The 12556-nt window shown below is 37.0% G+C and overlaps 1 protein-coding gene across 8 annotated transcripts in view; it reads right to left on the bottom strand.

Moving 5' to 3' along the window:
- Nucleotides 1–12556, bottom strand: part of GULP1 (GULP PTB domain containing engulfment adaptor 1) — a 144516-nt gene that overhangs the window by 65264 nt on the left and 66696 nt on the right. For all 8 annotated transcript variants that reach the window (XM_077181142.1, XM_077181143.1, XM_077181144.1 and 5 more), the window contains one exon: nucleotides 11041–11127. In XM_077181142.1, the coding sequence (XP_077037257.1) occupies nucleotides 11041–11068 (28 nt within the window). In that variant the 5' untranslated portion in view covers nucleotides 11069–11127. The remainder of the gene's footprint in view (nucleotides 1–11040; nucleotides 11128–12556) is intronic.

Genomic DNA, 12556 nt, shown 5'->3' with positions numbered 1-12556 from the left:
CAAGAAACCATTTCCCAGAATATTTTAACACCCGAAACCTGATCTCGTCTTTAGCATAATATCAAAGGCTGACGTTATCTGAAAGTGCAAAATAACCATCCAAGGGAATTGTGAGTTAGGCCAGGTAGAATTAAGCCTGTCAGGCCAGGAGAGAAGCTGAAGCCCAGCCCAGCAGCTGGTCACTGGGCTTGGGGAGCTGGCACTCAGGACAGGACTGCTCGCTGCCTGCTCTGAGAACACCTGCACAGGGCCAACTTCAACTCCTCCAGGTGCAGCCACATTGCTAATACCAAGGGTTAATTTACCTAGCTCCTTCACATTACTGTTTACTAGCTTCAGTAGGGATACAGTCATATTTATACATTTATAAGGGAAAATCTAATAAAAATAGAGTACTGAACCTCTTAAGGAAATTGCAGTAGTTCTCCACTCATTTTATGCCTAGCACCAGCACAAACAAGTGACAAAGCTGTAGCTTCTAAAGCAATTTTACAAGCAGACAAGTGGCTAGACAGGTGCCATCAAAACTATTCCATGCAAATCTTTACTCCCTTCACTCCATCAGGGCAAATTCAAACCTGAAAAAAAAAGTTATTTAGTTTGGGAGTCAAGTGTGAAGTGCTGGTCTTAATTCAGCATCAAGTAATCTTTCTAATTTTATTATCATGTACAAAGTTTTACTTAAAATGTTTACGTGAAATCATCAAGTTGCCTACCAGCCTCCAACAGTAATGTGACACAGACTCCAGCAAGGAAGAACATTGCTGGGCAAGTGTTGCTATAACTGTTGGTGCCCCTAATTGGGAGGAAGATCAGGATATATGGACAGGTGCTCCCAGCTCAAAATGAAATCAGTAACTTAGTGAGGTACCAAAGGACACCTGGTTCCAGGAGCCTTGTGCTATTGGCTAAAATAATCCAACATTCAGATGGAGGTCCACAGACACTGTGACACAGCTACTGAAGATTTCCTCTGACAATGGAAGTCCATTACTTAGAGGCAAGTAATAATTACAGAGTGGTGATGGTTTGGAAAGAGCTCTCAGTGCTAAATTAAATCAATCCAAGGCAAAACTCAGGCTGATAGCAAAGATGTGCAAAAAATCATACAAGCTATTACAGGGTAGTTTTTTTACCAGCATCTCCTTCTGAATTGTAAGGTCTGATTATGGACTTATACTCCTCAGCAGCTGTTTGAAATACTGCTTGGAATTAGCTTGATTTCACAGCAGTTGAGAAATACCACATTTCAGACATTTTGCATGCAATAAACCAGAAAAACATGAAAAAACCAAACAATAAAAAGAAGCATTGGTCAAATATCTGATGTAGATATGGCTTGTGGTTTGCATGATCCCTCACCAAACTTAATTTTTTAAGAGTTTTCACAGCTTAAAAGTTAATTATTCATTCTGAAGCAACAAGCAAAATATGAAACCCTACAATGAAAATCACAGTTCATATTATTATTTCAGTAGTTACACAGACACTTCTCTGCTAAATAAAACAAGAGGTCCTAAAGAAAGGACTGAAAGCCCAGATAAAACCAAACCTGACAACCTGCATCTAATGTTAACATTAATAGAAAGTGAAAGGACTCATGCTGTTACAGTGGGTGAAAACCACAGTTATTTTAGATCTTGTCTGAAGTTCTTAATCCAGGCTGCCTTAAAGTTTACATTAAAGTTTTAAAAAGTGCTCAGTTGTTTTTTTGAGAATTATGAGGTTTTGAGAATTATGAGTTTGAGCCATTCAGAGTCCAATAGAACCTATGCTTAATTGAGGTATGAGAAATTCTGAGCAAGTGGTGGTTTTGCACATTCACTGGCACTGTGTGGAACAAGAGGTGTAAAAAAGGGTCTCCACTGTGACTTCAAGGGCATGGGGTAAACCCCAGCCCTGATTAAGCAGGACTGGAAATCCTGTGTGGAGCCTCTCCTCAACACCTCAGCATGTGCACAGTGTGCTCAGTGTGTGCACAGGCACAGAGAGCCCCCAGAGCAGCAGCACTGTCCAATTTTTAAAGGAATTTGACTTGGGTGAGAGCTTCTCAGGTTCTGTTCCCTGCCAGCACACACCAGCCTGCTAAGAGAAAACTGCATCAAGCTAGCACTGGGAGACCCAAGGGTCTCTGACAGACTGAATTGCAAGGGTGCAGGTTGGAGCTGGCCACTTCCATGGGCAGAGGAGTAATGCTGCTCAGAATTGAGCCTTCTCTCTTTTCTCACCCCCCTGAACCATGCCAGCCCCTTACCCTCAAAAAGGGGAGGTTGCTTTCCAGAGTGTATTTCACACCTGCTGGGTCTGTGTGAGAGCCAGGGCAGAGGGACAAACGTGTGTTGACAAATCACACACTGAAGGCAATTGACTCTGGGGCTTCACCAAGGGCCCTGAACTGCTGTGCTGCACTCAGGGGAGGATGGCAGCAGGTTAGATAACAGCACAGTGACCATTTATCTACCAAAAAGGAAACACCAGCTGTGTTCTCCCTTTGAGATTAATTTCTCTGCATGTTACTGCCCTAAGAGATTGTAGATGTAGAACTTTTCACAGTGCAGCTTTAGTTAACTGCCTCCCTAAAGCCCACTGTCATTATTAATTAATTAAAATTAAGTAACATTTATTAATTAATGTTTCTAAAGTGTTTATCAAATCATATTAGACCTAATGGCCCTTAATTTAATACAATGAACAGAGAAAGAACTCTAATTTTAACTTTTTCTTTTTAGTGCCACAGTGAAAACACAGTAATTTCTAAAAGGTAGAAAATAAAGCCTTTATTCTTTACTGGATTAATATCTTTTCACATTGATGGATGTTTTTATTGCTAACAGAAGAAATCCTGGAACTGTCTTTTCTTCCTGTTTTACAGAACTTGGTTTGACAAAAATAATTTTTTGTGACAAGCAGCATAATAAGAGTCTCCTGAAGAAGATATCCTAAGAGATCCATAATACATCTAGGTATTACTGCCTCAGGAACAAACAGCTTACTTGCTTCAGTGTATGTACACAAGTGCTCTCTGTTTCATTATTCCTAGATTATCTATTCTTCTGTAAAGAAAGAAAACCTTCAGAACATGACATGAAAGAACTGTCACCCTGTTAAATAATTTCCTTTATTTTGACTGCAGTAGAAACAGGCAGGTGCTCACAAAGCCTCCTTATGCTGGTCAGACAGCAAGGTAGAATCTGACTTCTTGGCCACTGCAGGGAACACATGAAAGGACAGACTGAGGCCTGAGACAATGCTTGGCACCAGAGTTTTCATCAGAATGTAACACTTAAATATTCCTAACAAATCTACCCATACTATGGCATTGTTCAACCGCAGAATTTTGTTCCAGCCACCTTCTAGAGCAATGACTGAGTAAAATCTGGGTGTCTGATATCAGTAATTTATTAAAGTTATTAACAAGTTACTATGACTAAGGAAATGAAATTAGGAGTCAGAACCTTCCCTAGAAACATATAGATAAAAATGCCCATCAATACACATAGCTTAAAAATACTTTTGTGTGTTTTTTTTTCCTTTTTTTCCCAAACAGAAGATATGCTTTGGATGCATATTTACTCTTTGCCAAGAAAAGAGCCATATCTCCCTAGAACAGAGTGAGCTTGGCAGAATGCTTTGCCTGTGTTCTTCTCCCCTAATATTTAGGGGAGGTTGGTTGCAAATGGTTTTAAACAGCTGATTGCTATAATTTCAGAATGGTGTCTCAGAATGCTGGGTTGGCATAGTTACAAAATGAAAACAAGCCTGGTATTTGAATCTCCTTTAACAGTAACACCCACTGCATGGCCTACACATTTTATACTGTATGTTTTTGAGATATGGATGCTGATATATAAGTTTTGACAATAAAGGAAAATAGGATGAAAGCGTTAGTGCAACTGACCAGTGATTAGCAAATCTTAGCTTTTGCACTTTTGATTTGTTGATGTTAAGACCTTGTAACAAGTTCATATTTCTAAACCAAAGGGGAAAAAAACAAGAAAAAAAATCTGAACTATTTAGCCCATACCTTGTATGTCTTCTAGTTACAACAAGAGCTGCACTGTCATTGATAAAAGCTTCTATTTGAAGTCAAAAAGACATAACTGGCATAACATAATTTAAGTGATCACATTTTGCAAGTTTTCACTAAGATATACATAGAGATCAAACCTCCAACTCCATATTTCCCTTTTGTAGTCTTGTAGAAAAAGAGTTCAGTGAACTATTCCAGAACTGCTATAAATAAATTTGGAGGAGTATCAATTAAACTTGTAAAAAATGTTTAAAAAGCAAGCTTTTGAAGAATTTCTGGCAGTTAAAGAACATTATGTAAATAGGTCAAAACAAAGGAAAAGAAGCATAAAGGACAATCTCAATATACAATTAAAATAGAATTTTAATTTTCTGATTCCAGAACACTGAAATAATGTGATATAAAAGTTTAAATGGAGCTTTCTTTAAAATTTAAACTGGAAGGAGAAGAAAGGAGTTTAAACAACCAATGGGAGCAACTAAAATAGGCATATCTATGGCTTCCTCTTGCTTAGGTACCTAAGGTACATCCTTTTATGTCCCAGAAAGGATTCGATTTCACAAAACAGTGTTTTCCTGAGTGATCTATTTTGGATGTTCTCTGCAATTTTCCAACTGCTTTATGGAACACATTCTTATGAAACCCAGTAGCCTTGTGATTCCTATCAAGGTCTGGTTGTTGCAGCTCTAATTTATTTCACACAAGATAAGATATTTCACCTTTAACTAGATACCTATCAAGTAATCTCACAGTGTACCTCTATAACTCAAGTGTTTAGACTGTATAAATTTTAATAGGGTAGAAGCCAAAAAGCTTCAGAGTCCCAGTATTTGTGCCTATGGCTCAGCAGCACACATGCCTTCTGGAAAGGAGCTCCTGAGCTTTGGGAGAAGTAACAAAAGTTATTGCTGTAAATGTCACTGTTAACCTGCCTAGAATATTCCTTACAGCAGGCAAGAAATAAGATCAGCTCTGCAACACCTTTCTGAAGATAACACAGATAAAATAAACAACAGGAAATTATCCTCCTATTCTTATGGGACCAGAGAGAAAAGAAAAATCAGGCTCAGCTGCACAGAATCCTTCCAAGATTCCTTCAGAGAAGGTTTCCAGAGCACCCTCCTCATCTGCATGCCTCCTCTGAAGACATACTGTAACCTTTTTTTTTTTCCCCTAAACAATTAGAGCTGAACCTTCTGCTTTCAGAATGTGAATATACTACCATAAATATGTGTCCAGCTGCATACAGATGTTTACAAACAGACACAAAGTGTTAGACTGAGCACAGCCCTGTCCCACCAAGAGAAGACCTCTGGTCATTGCCAAATGAAGGTGGAAACTCTGAGGTCTCCTTGCTGCTGTGCTTGAGTGGATGCTGCCACAGCCGAAGGAAAGCAGCAGTACAAACAATACTTCAAAAAACAGAATAAAAAATCAGTACAAAAAAGGACCACTGAATATTGTTTTCCACATGACCCCACGTTTAGAAGGACAAGGAACAGTAATTGGAACACATATGACATCTTTGTGGAGGTGTTATAAAACTATTCAATGATTTTGGTGTCAGGACCAGCTGATTACAGAAATTTTTATTATACCAAAAAAAAGCACCCTCTTTTCCTCCCACCCTTCACTCCTGAAAAACATTTTGTTCAAGAAAATCCTAAAAACATCAAGAAGCAGCTTTTTTTGCAGTAGGGGCAGAAGAGGAGATTTAGACCTAGGTTCTATTTGTTGAATTGCTGGTTTTTGGGGAGTTTTTTGCCCTCTCCCCTGTAAGGTGAATGTAAGGTGTATGTGGTTGCACTTTGTCCTTCAAGAAAGGACAAAGTGCAACCACAAGAATATCTGAAGATCACAGTGGAGAGGAGCCGGTGGCTGCTTACATTCCTTTAAAACTATGTGACTATATCCTCTTTATGCTTTTTATCATTACTCTTAATGTGGTAGTCCAGCATACAATAGGCCATTTGTGTAAATCCCTGATGTGAAATAGATTCTGACAGAAGGAAAGTATTTACTTTAAGACTACACTTATCCCCATCATTCTTTTGGCCCTTCACCTATTATCTTCTCATTAAGAAATAAAATACAAACCAAAATATTTTTCATCTCTGGAATGCAGCATATGTTTATAATAAAAATAAAGATCGTACTATAGCCAGTGCATTCACATAAAAAGAGCATCCTATAACTTTTGAATGCAGTTTTTTATGTCAGCCCCTGCCCATTAAATGCACCTGTCTACACTTTCATAAATAAGACTCATAAAAAGCCATTTCACAGAAACATCATTGCTGAAACTTATGATTTTAAAACAGATCATTACTTCAATATATTCTATTTAGCATTATAAAGACCATCTACATTTCAGGAGCTGGTAACAGGCAGCAATTATCCACCTTATCATATCCACCTTCCAACTGCCATCATATGGAAAAAAACCCTAGAAAATTTAGATTCCCACATATATTGAACTTCATGTGATAAGAGAAGGAAGGCTGACATTCTTTATGGGATGAAGGAAGACCATTGGGGCACAATAAAGAAAAAACCCCTAAATTCAACTGCTACATCCTGCACAACCTCACCCATTGTAATTCAGTGGGCATGTATATCTACATTTTTACCACCAGTTTGTGTCACTCAAAATGTTTCAGTCTTTTGCTCGCAGAGGGTTTGGATTACAGTCATTCCTTATTTAGATGTGTCTCTCTCTGGAAGGAACAGGAGTTTTCTCTCACATTTCTGATGAGGCAAAAGCTAGGAAACACTAGTTCTTTTTTCCTTACTTAGATGCACCAGTTCCTACACTAGCATCTTTTAATAGAAGGATGCAGGATCAGTAAAATGTACCAAATTCATTTATGTGAGGCAACTCCATTCACTAAAATAAGTAAAACAAAATCCCCATAGTTAATGTTTTCTATTTTGCTCATGCAAATAAATCTCATCACAAAATCAAGTCTAAATTAAGAAAAAGTAATTTGGTTTAGATACAAATATACTAAGAATGACAAAAATTTACATAACCATGTAGCATTTAGAGATCTCTGTTACAGAATTACATTAATATCCCTAAGCTACTTAAAAGAGTGATTGAATTTAGAAAAATGCAAGCATATCAAATTGAACAGACTTTCATCTGTACTACAGGCTTTTTGCACCACAGCATTTCAGAGTGAGAATGATACCACGTGTGATTTTAAAGGAAAAACTGAAAATGAAAAGTAAAGAGGACTCAAAACCCCTTCCCCAAAACTGGATTACATAAAAAAAAAGCTTCCAATAATGTGATAGATACACAAACGTTCTCACAAGCTTTGTCATAACAAGAAAACAAGGACATGCATATTGTTCATCAATTAGTTTTTGTGGGAGAAGGAAAGAGATCCTTAAAGAAAAGATAATTATCATTTCACTGCCATTTACTGCATTCATTCATCAATGAATGGAAAAGAGAATGCTAGCTTTTGTTCAGTTTGTGGAGTCATATAGTATTTCTGCAACTGAGAATTTTCTCCATAACACACCTATTTGTTAGCCCAACCAAACTCTACTGAAGCCAAGAGAGGCTATGTTGCTTTGATATTTTTTTAATCCATATTTAAACATGCGACTTAAACCAGCAAGTCCTGGTATCAGCTTTAAACCTGAAATTAACCTTTTTTCCATATTAGTGCCTACAGTTTGTTTCTGTTTTACAAGCTCATGGGTAACATAAGAGACCAGATATAACACCTTGGACTGCTGAAATATTTCATTTGTTAATCATTACCAGTCTAAGTACTTTCTAGAGAAAGCTGAATTTACTTAAACTTCACATTTTCTTATATTTTTCATTGCCACTATTAGGATGAGAGATGAACAGCTTGATTTTTTTCAATTTGAGATTTAAGCATATCAATTAACCCTCCAACCCAAATGACTATCAGACAAGTACAGATAATTCCAGCTGAAATGCAAGCAAACTCACCAGTTCTGGTTTGCATTAAATCTTGGGGAATCAGGAATGGCTCTACCACTTTTTTAAGGCCAGAGCACTCAGCACACCTTGTCAGCTGAAGTGGCTATTTCATGTCCAAACCATGCCCCTCAATAATCAACTTACACTGGTTATTGACTGCAGATATGATGCCTGTAGTAAAAAATTGTGCCTCAAAATGAAGAACTGGTAATGCTGAAAGTGGAGATGTGTGCTCTCAAGAGAATTGCTCTGATTTATGAAAAGCTGCTGTTCCCATAACCTATTCTCTCCATAAACACTCATGCCACACATCTTAGGAAACTTTTGCCTGTAAAGGATCAGAATTAATTTTAAAATAAGAGCTCACTTTCTGTCTTAGCAACTCATATTTCATGGCAATTTTTTTGTGAAAGCACAGGTTGCTATCCAGCCTCCAACAGAAGAAAAAGGGGGAAAAAAGTAAAGAAAGCTTGCTTTTAGTGCTTCTTTTCTTGCCTTGTCTTCCAATGTCTGCAAATTAAATAATTTCCTGAACATGTAGAAGAAAAATGCTCTTGCTAGGATCAGGTGATGGCATGAGAACAGAGCTCATCAGCAGGAACAGCACAGTCCCAGCCATTCTGGCACCCAGTTCAGAAGGTGGGAGCCATGGCATGAGCAACTACCTTCTCTATGTGCTTCCTGATCATCACTAAGAACATCAGGGAACATTTATTCTCTACATCTGCCCAATTCAGGTACAATCTCTGGCTATTATCCAAGAATCACCCCCATCTGTTTAAATTCCCCCTCACAATCCAATGGATTTAAGGCTATTGCTTTTGTAGCTTCAAGGTAGCAGAGCACTGCAAACTTGGAATTCACACAAACTCTGCCAGCACAGCCAGCTGGAAACTGGTTTGGGTTTAGGAAGAAGTGCTTGGGAGGCCACAGCAGTAACACTGTTAATGCCTCAAACTATCCACACACTTGTGGACAGAAGAAACCCGCAAATAACCCATCAAGAAATGGAAATAACTGTATCTATGAGATCTGGGGTGAAAAATCAAATACTATAAAGGAAGTTCAGCAACTGAAACTGTTTTTAAATGCAGTTATTATGCATGAACACTGATTGAGCCTAGTTCTTCTGAGCTTCAATTTGCATTAAAAAGATGTAATTTGAAATACGCAATTTTCACTTATTCTTGACAATTACTTAACTGAAACTTGTTTTTTTTCCTAGGGTACGAGAATGGAAATGTCAAGAGTGTTACTATGAGCAAAATAAATGGATGACAGCATTGAATTCCTCTGTCTCCTCATGTTCTGAATCATTATTAGGAATCCACACTAATTGCATTCCATTGTGCCTGACAGCTTCTATATGATACTTGTTTCTTGTTGGGGCAAGAAAATAACAAAAGAAATTAACTGAACAACAGAGCAAATGTCTTTGAATACAATGAAATTCCAAAAATATAGGTAAGGACTTAGTGAGAAATTAATAAGAATTTTCCTATGAAGAAATGAAAATAGAGAGAAGTTAATTGACACTCAAATGATCCCAGGAAACTGAGGATACAACTTCACACCTGATTGTAAAGGTAAGATGCAGAAACTGCCAAGGGCAATATGAAATAGTGAAATAGTCCAGACTCTGAGAAAATATCCAGTAAAACACTGCTGGTCTGTTTCTAAAACATGGCAGGCTGAGCTTCAAACATTACCAGAAGTCATTAGGGAGAAAAAAAAAGGAAAATAATTACATAGTCTCCTAGACAAAACAATCTACAATCCCCTAGTTTCTTTCTCACTTGTGATAAATCAATCCTCAATTAAAGAATAATGAAATGGTTTCTCAAATGATCTGCAAGAAGCTTGGCAACACCATCAAGCCCCTGAAAGGTGCTATCTGTTGAGAGCAATGTTACAATTACCTACAAAAGGAAATACATTAGTGCTTAAGGAGAGCACCGACTATGGGTTTAAGCTTATTTCCTCCTGCTGTCAGGGTATTAAAAGATCTTTTATCCTATTTTGCAGCCTTTGTAAGTATCTTCCTTTTGAGGTCACGTGCTGATATTCTGGACTGCTTCTCTTACCTTGATTCACCTGGCTTTAACAAACAAGTGCACTGGACACACAAGGATGCAGTGATGTTGGCATTCCATGTTGGCCTAAGTACAGAGACTCCTTTTATTTCCAGCTTTAATACTGACACCAAAGCAGAAACTCTTGCTATATAAACAAAATATTTACACTCAGTCCAGCTGAGGTTACACCTACTCATTCATGCTAGGGCTTCATCTCAGTGTGTGCCACACTTAGAGACCTTTAGAAGAAAACATGGAAAATAAATAAATGAGACCTACTGAGTATTTTCTACCTTACAAACAAATGGGGTAAATATCAACAAAGCTGTCAGTAAAAAAAGCTTCACCCCTAATGCTCCTTCTAAAGACTTATGTTTAATCATAAGCAGTTCATGAAAGAGACTAAGCAAGACAGAGGAGCAACAGATATAACTCTGAATATTTAGTGCTTTGATATCCTTTTGGAAAGCATGCATTTCAGATTGCTACAAATCCAGAATAGCTTCTTACAGCTAAAAATATCCTGCTGCATGAGATATTTCAATTATATGAAACACAGTTTGAAAAAAAAATAGCTTCTCCAAGAATAAGAATCCAATAAATATATATATATTTTTTATATATATATATCTTTTTTTAAGAAAAGTCACTGATTCTTAGAAGTTCTAAGTTTTTGCAGGCAAAAAAAGAAAACAATGTGTATTTTATGTTTATGTATATATATGTGTGTGTATAAACACATCCTGCAATAAAAAAATATATGAAATTCAATTTCAGCCTTGGAATGCAGAAAGCTCTGTAAGTACCAATCAAGAATGCTTTGCTCCATACATCTTCTAGAAGGGCTGCTCATTTTTATCTAGATAATTCAATGCAATGATTACATTTTTCTTTGTATAATTCTTAATATTCCAAATAGAGTTTACAGGGCATTTATGTCTCCATGAAATATAATCTAAATTACCTACCTTTCTTCCTGCTAAAAGCACGATTCATGTTGAAAAATTTACCCAGTCAATGCTTCCTGTGTTTGGTTTTTTCCTCCCCACTTCAACCTGCAGAACAACACACATAAGAAAACAGAAAATTCCATTATTCTAGTTGAAGTTCTATTTATTGTCATATTAAAGACACTGCAAATGACCTTAAGAATTCTGAAATCATGCTAAGAACGCAGGGATGTGCTTTGCTGAGGAAGAAATTTCAGCATGGAGAAGATCTATGTTCAAAACACCCAGAGGTACTTCATACAGAAAGACATTTTAAGGTTCCCTTAAGCTGTTCTCCCAAAGATTTCAGAGGCACAGAGCAGGTGGCCTTATACATATACATGAAGACAAATATACACACAAATAGGTTGGAAAGAAAGCTTTAAAATTAAAGCTGGCTCTATAAAAACACTCAGTTCACATTTGCACTGCCCTGTTTTGTGTCATTTAGGCTGCCAGATTATTTCAAGCTAGGCTTTCTTCTTCACATGGGCTTGACAACAAGGAAAAACAATAAAAATCAAAATATATAGACTCTTCTTCACTCAGGGACTCAATACTGATAAAATTGCATTCTATCAGTGTTACTACATCCTTGCTCCTTCTTCCTCAGATTGAACAGGAATATCTATTTTCTTCCCTTAAAAACACAGATCCACTCTTAATTATTATTTAATTTTTCATTCACAATACTATTTTTGAATTTTATTATTTACCAACATAAAAAATAAAATCCACTACATCCAGAGCTATTCAACACCATCCCATTCTGCACTACAGAGCTTTTACTTCTACTAACACATGTAAAGATATTCCCATTACTACTTTTCATTCTGTTCAGATCTTCCAAGCAAAAGTTTCACCAGTTCACTTTTTATCCCCAAAAGTTTCTCTTTCTCTGCTCTCCAAGCAGTTCAAAGGAAAAAAAAAAAAAAAGGGATAGTAAAAAAAGAAAATCAAGATATTTTGTTACCGGATGATTTTTTAATCAACTAGAACAGTACTTTTGCTTTGAATAAAAACAAAACTTAGGCCAGTGTTTCAAATGTCAGCATTAAGATGACAAATTCATTTAAGATACTTGAAGCAGCTCATGAATACTTCTTGTAGTGCTTATCCCTCTTTTTCAAGTAAGTTCAATACCAATTAATGCAATTATATCCCAATTTCAATGTAAGTATTTGACAATTTTCAGATTGGAATACATGGGAGATGACAGCTAGGAAGAAAAAAAAACAAACAAAACCCAACAAACCAAAATATCAAAAGCTCCATTTTATTTTCCACTAGTCACTGATGCAGCAGGACTACTCCACACAGTCCTGTGAGAATGAAGGGGCAATTCCTCTTTAACTAAACTCACATAGCACCCTGGACATAAAACCAACCATTTGTTCCTTAAAGCACAGGTACCAGACCACTGTTGTACAGATTTTACTGAGCATTTAAGAAGGGAGGGCACGACAACCAGCACAGGCAGGAGTTACCCATGCAG

This window comes from Agelaius phoeniceus, chromosome 7 (assembly GCF_051311805.1).
Source record: "Agelaius phoeniceus isolate bAgePho1 chromosome 7, bAgePho1.hap1, whole genome shotgun sequence".
NCBI classification, from domain to species: domain Eukaryota; kingdom Metazoa; phylum Chordata; class Aves; order Passeriformes; family Icteridae; genus Agelaius; species Agelaius phoeniceus.
This window is presented reverse-complemented; position numbering and strand designations above follow the sequence as displayed.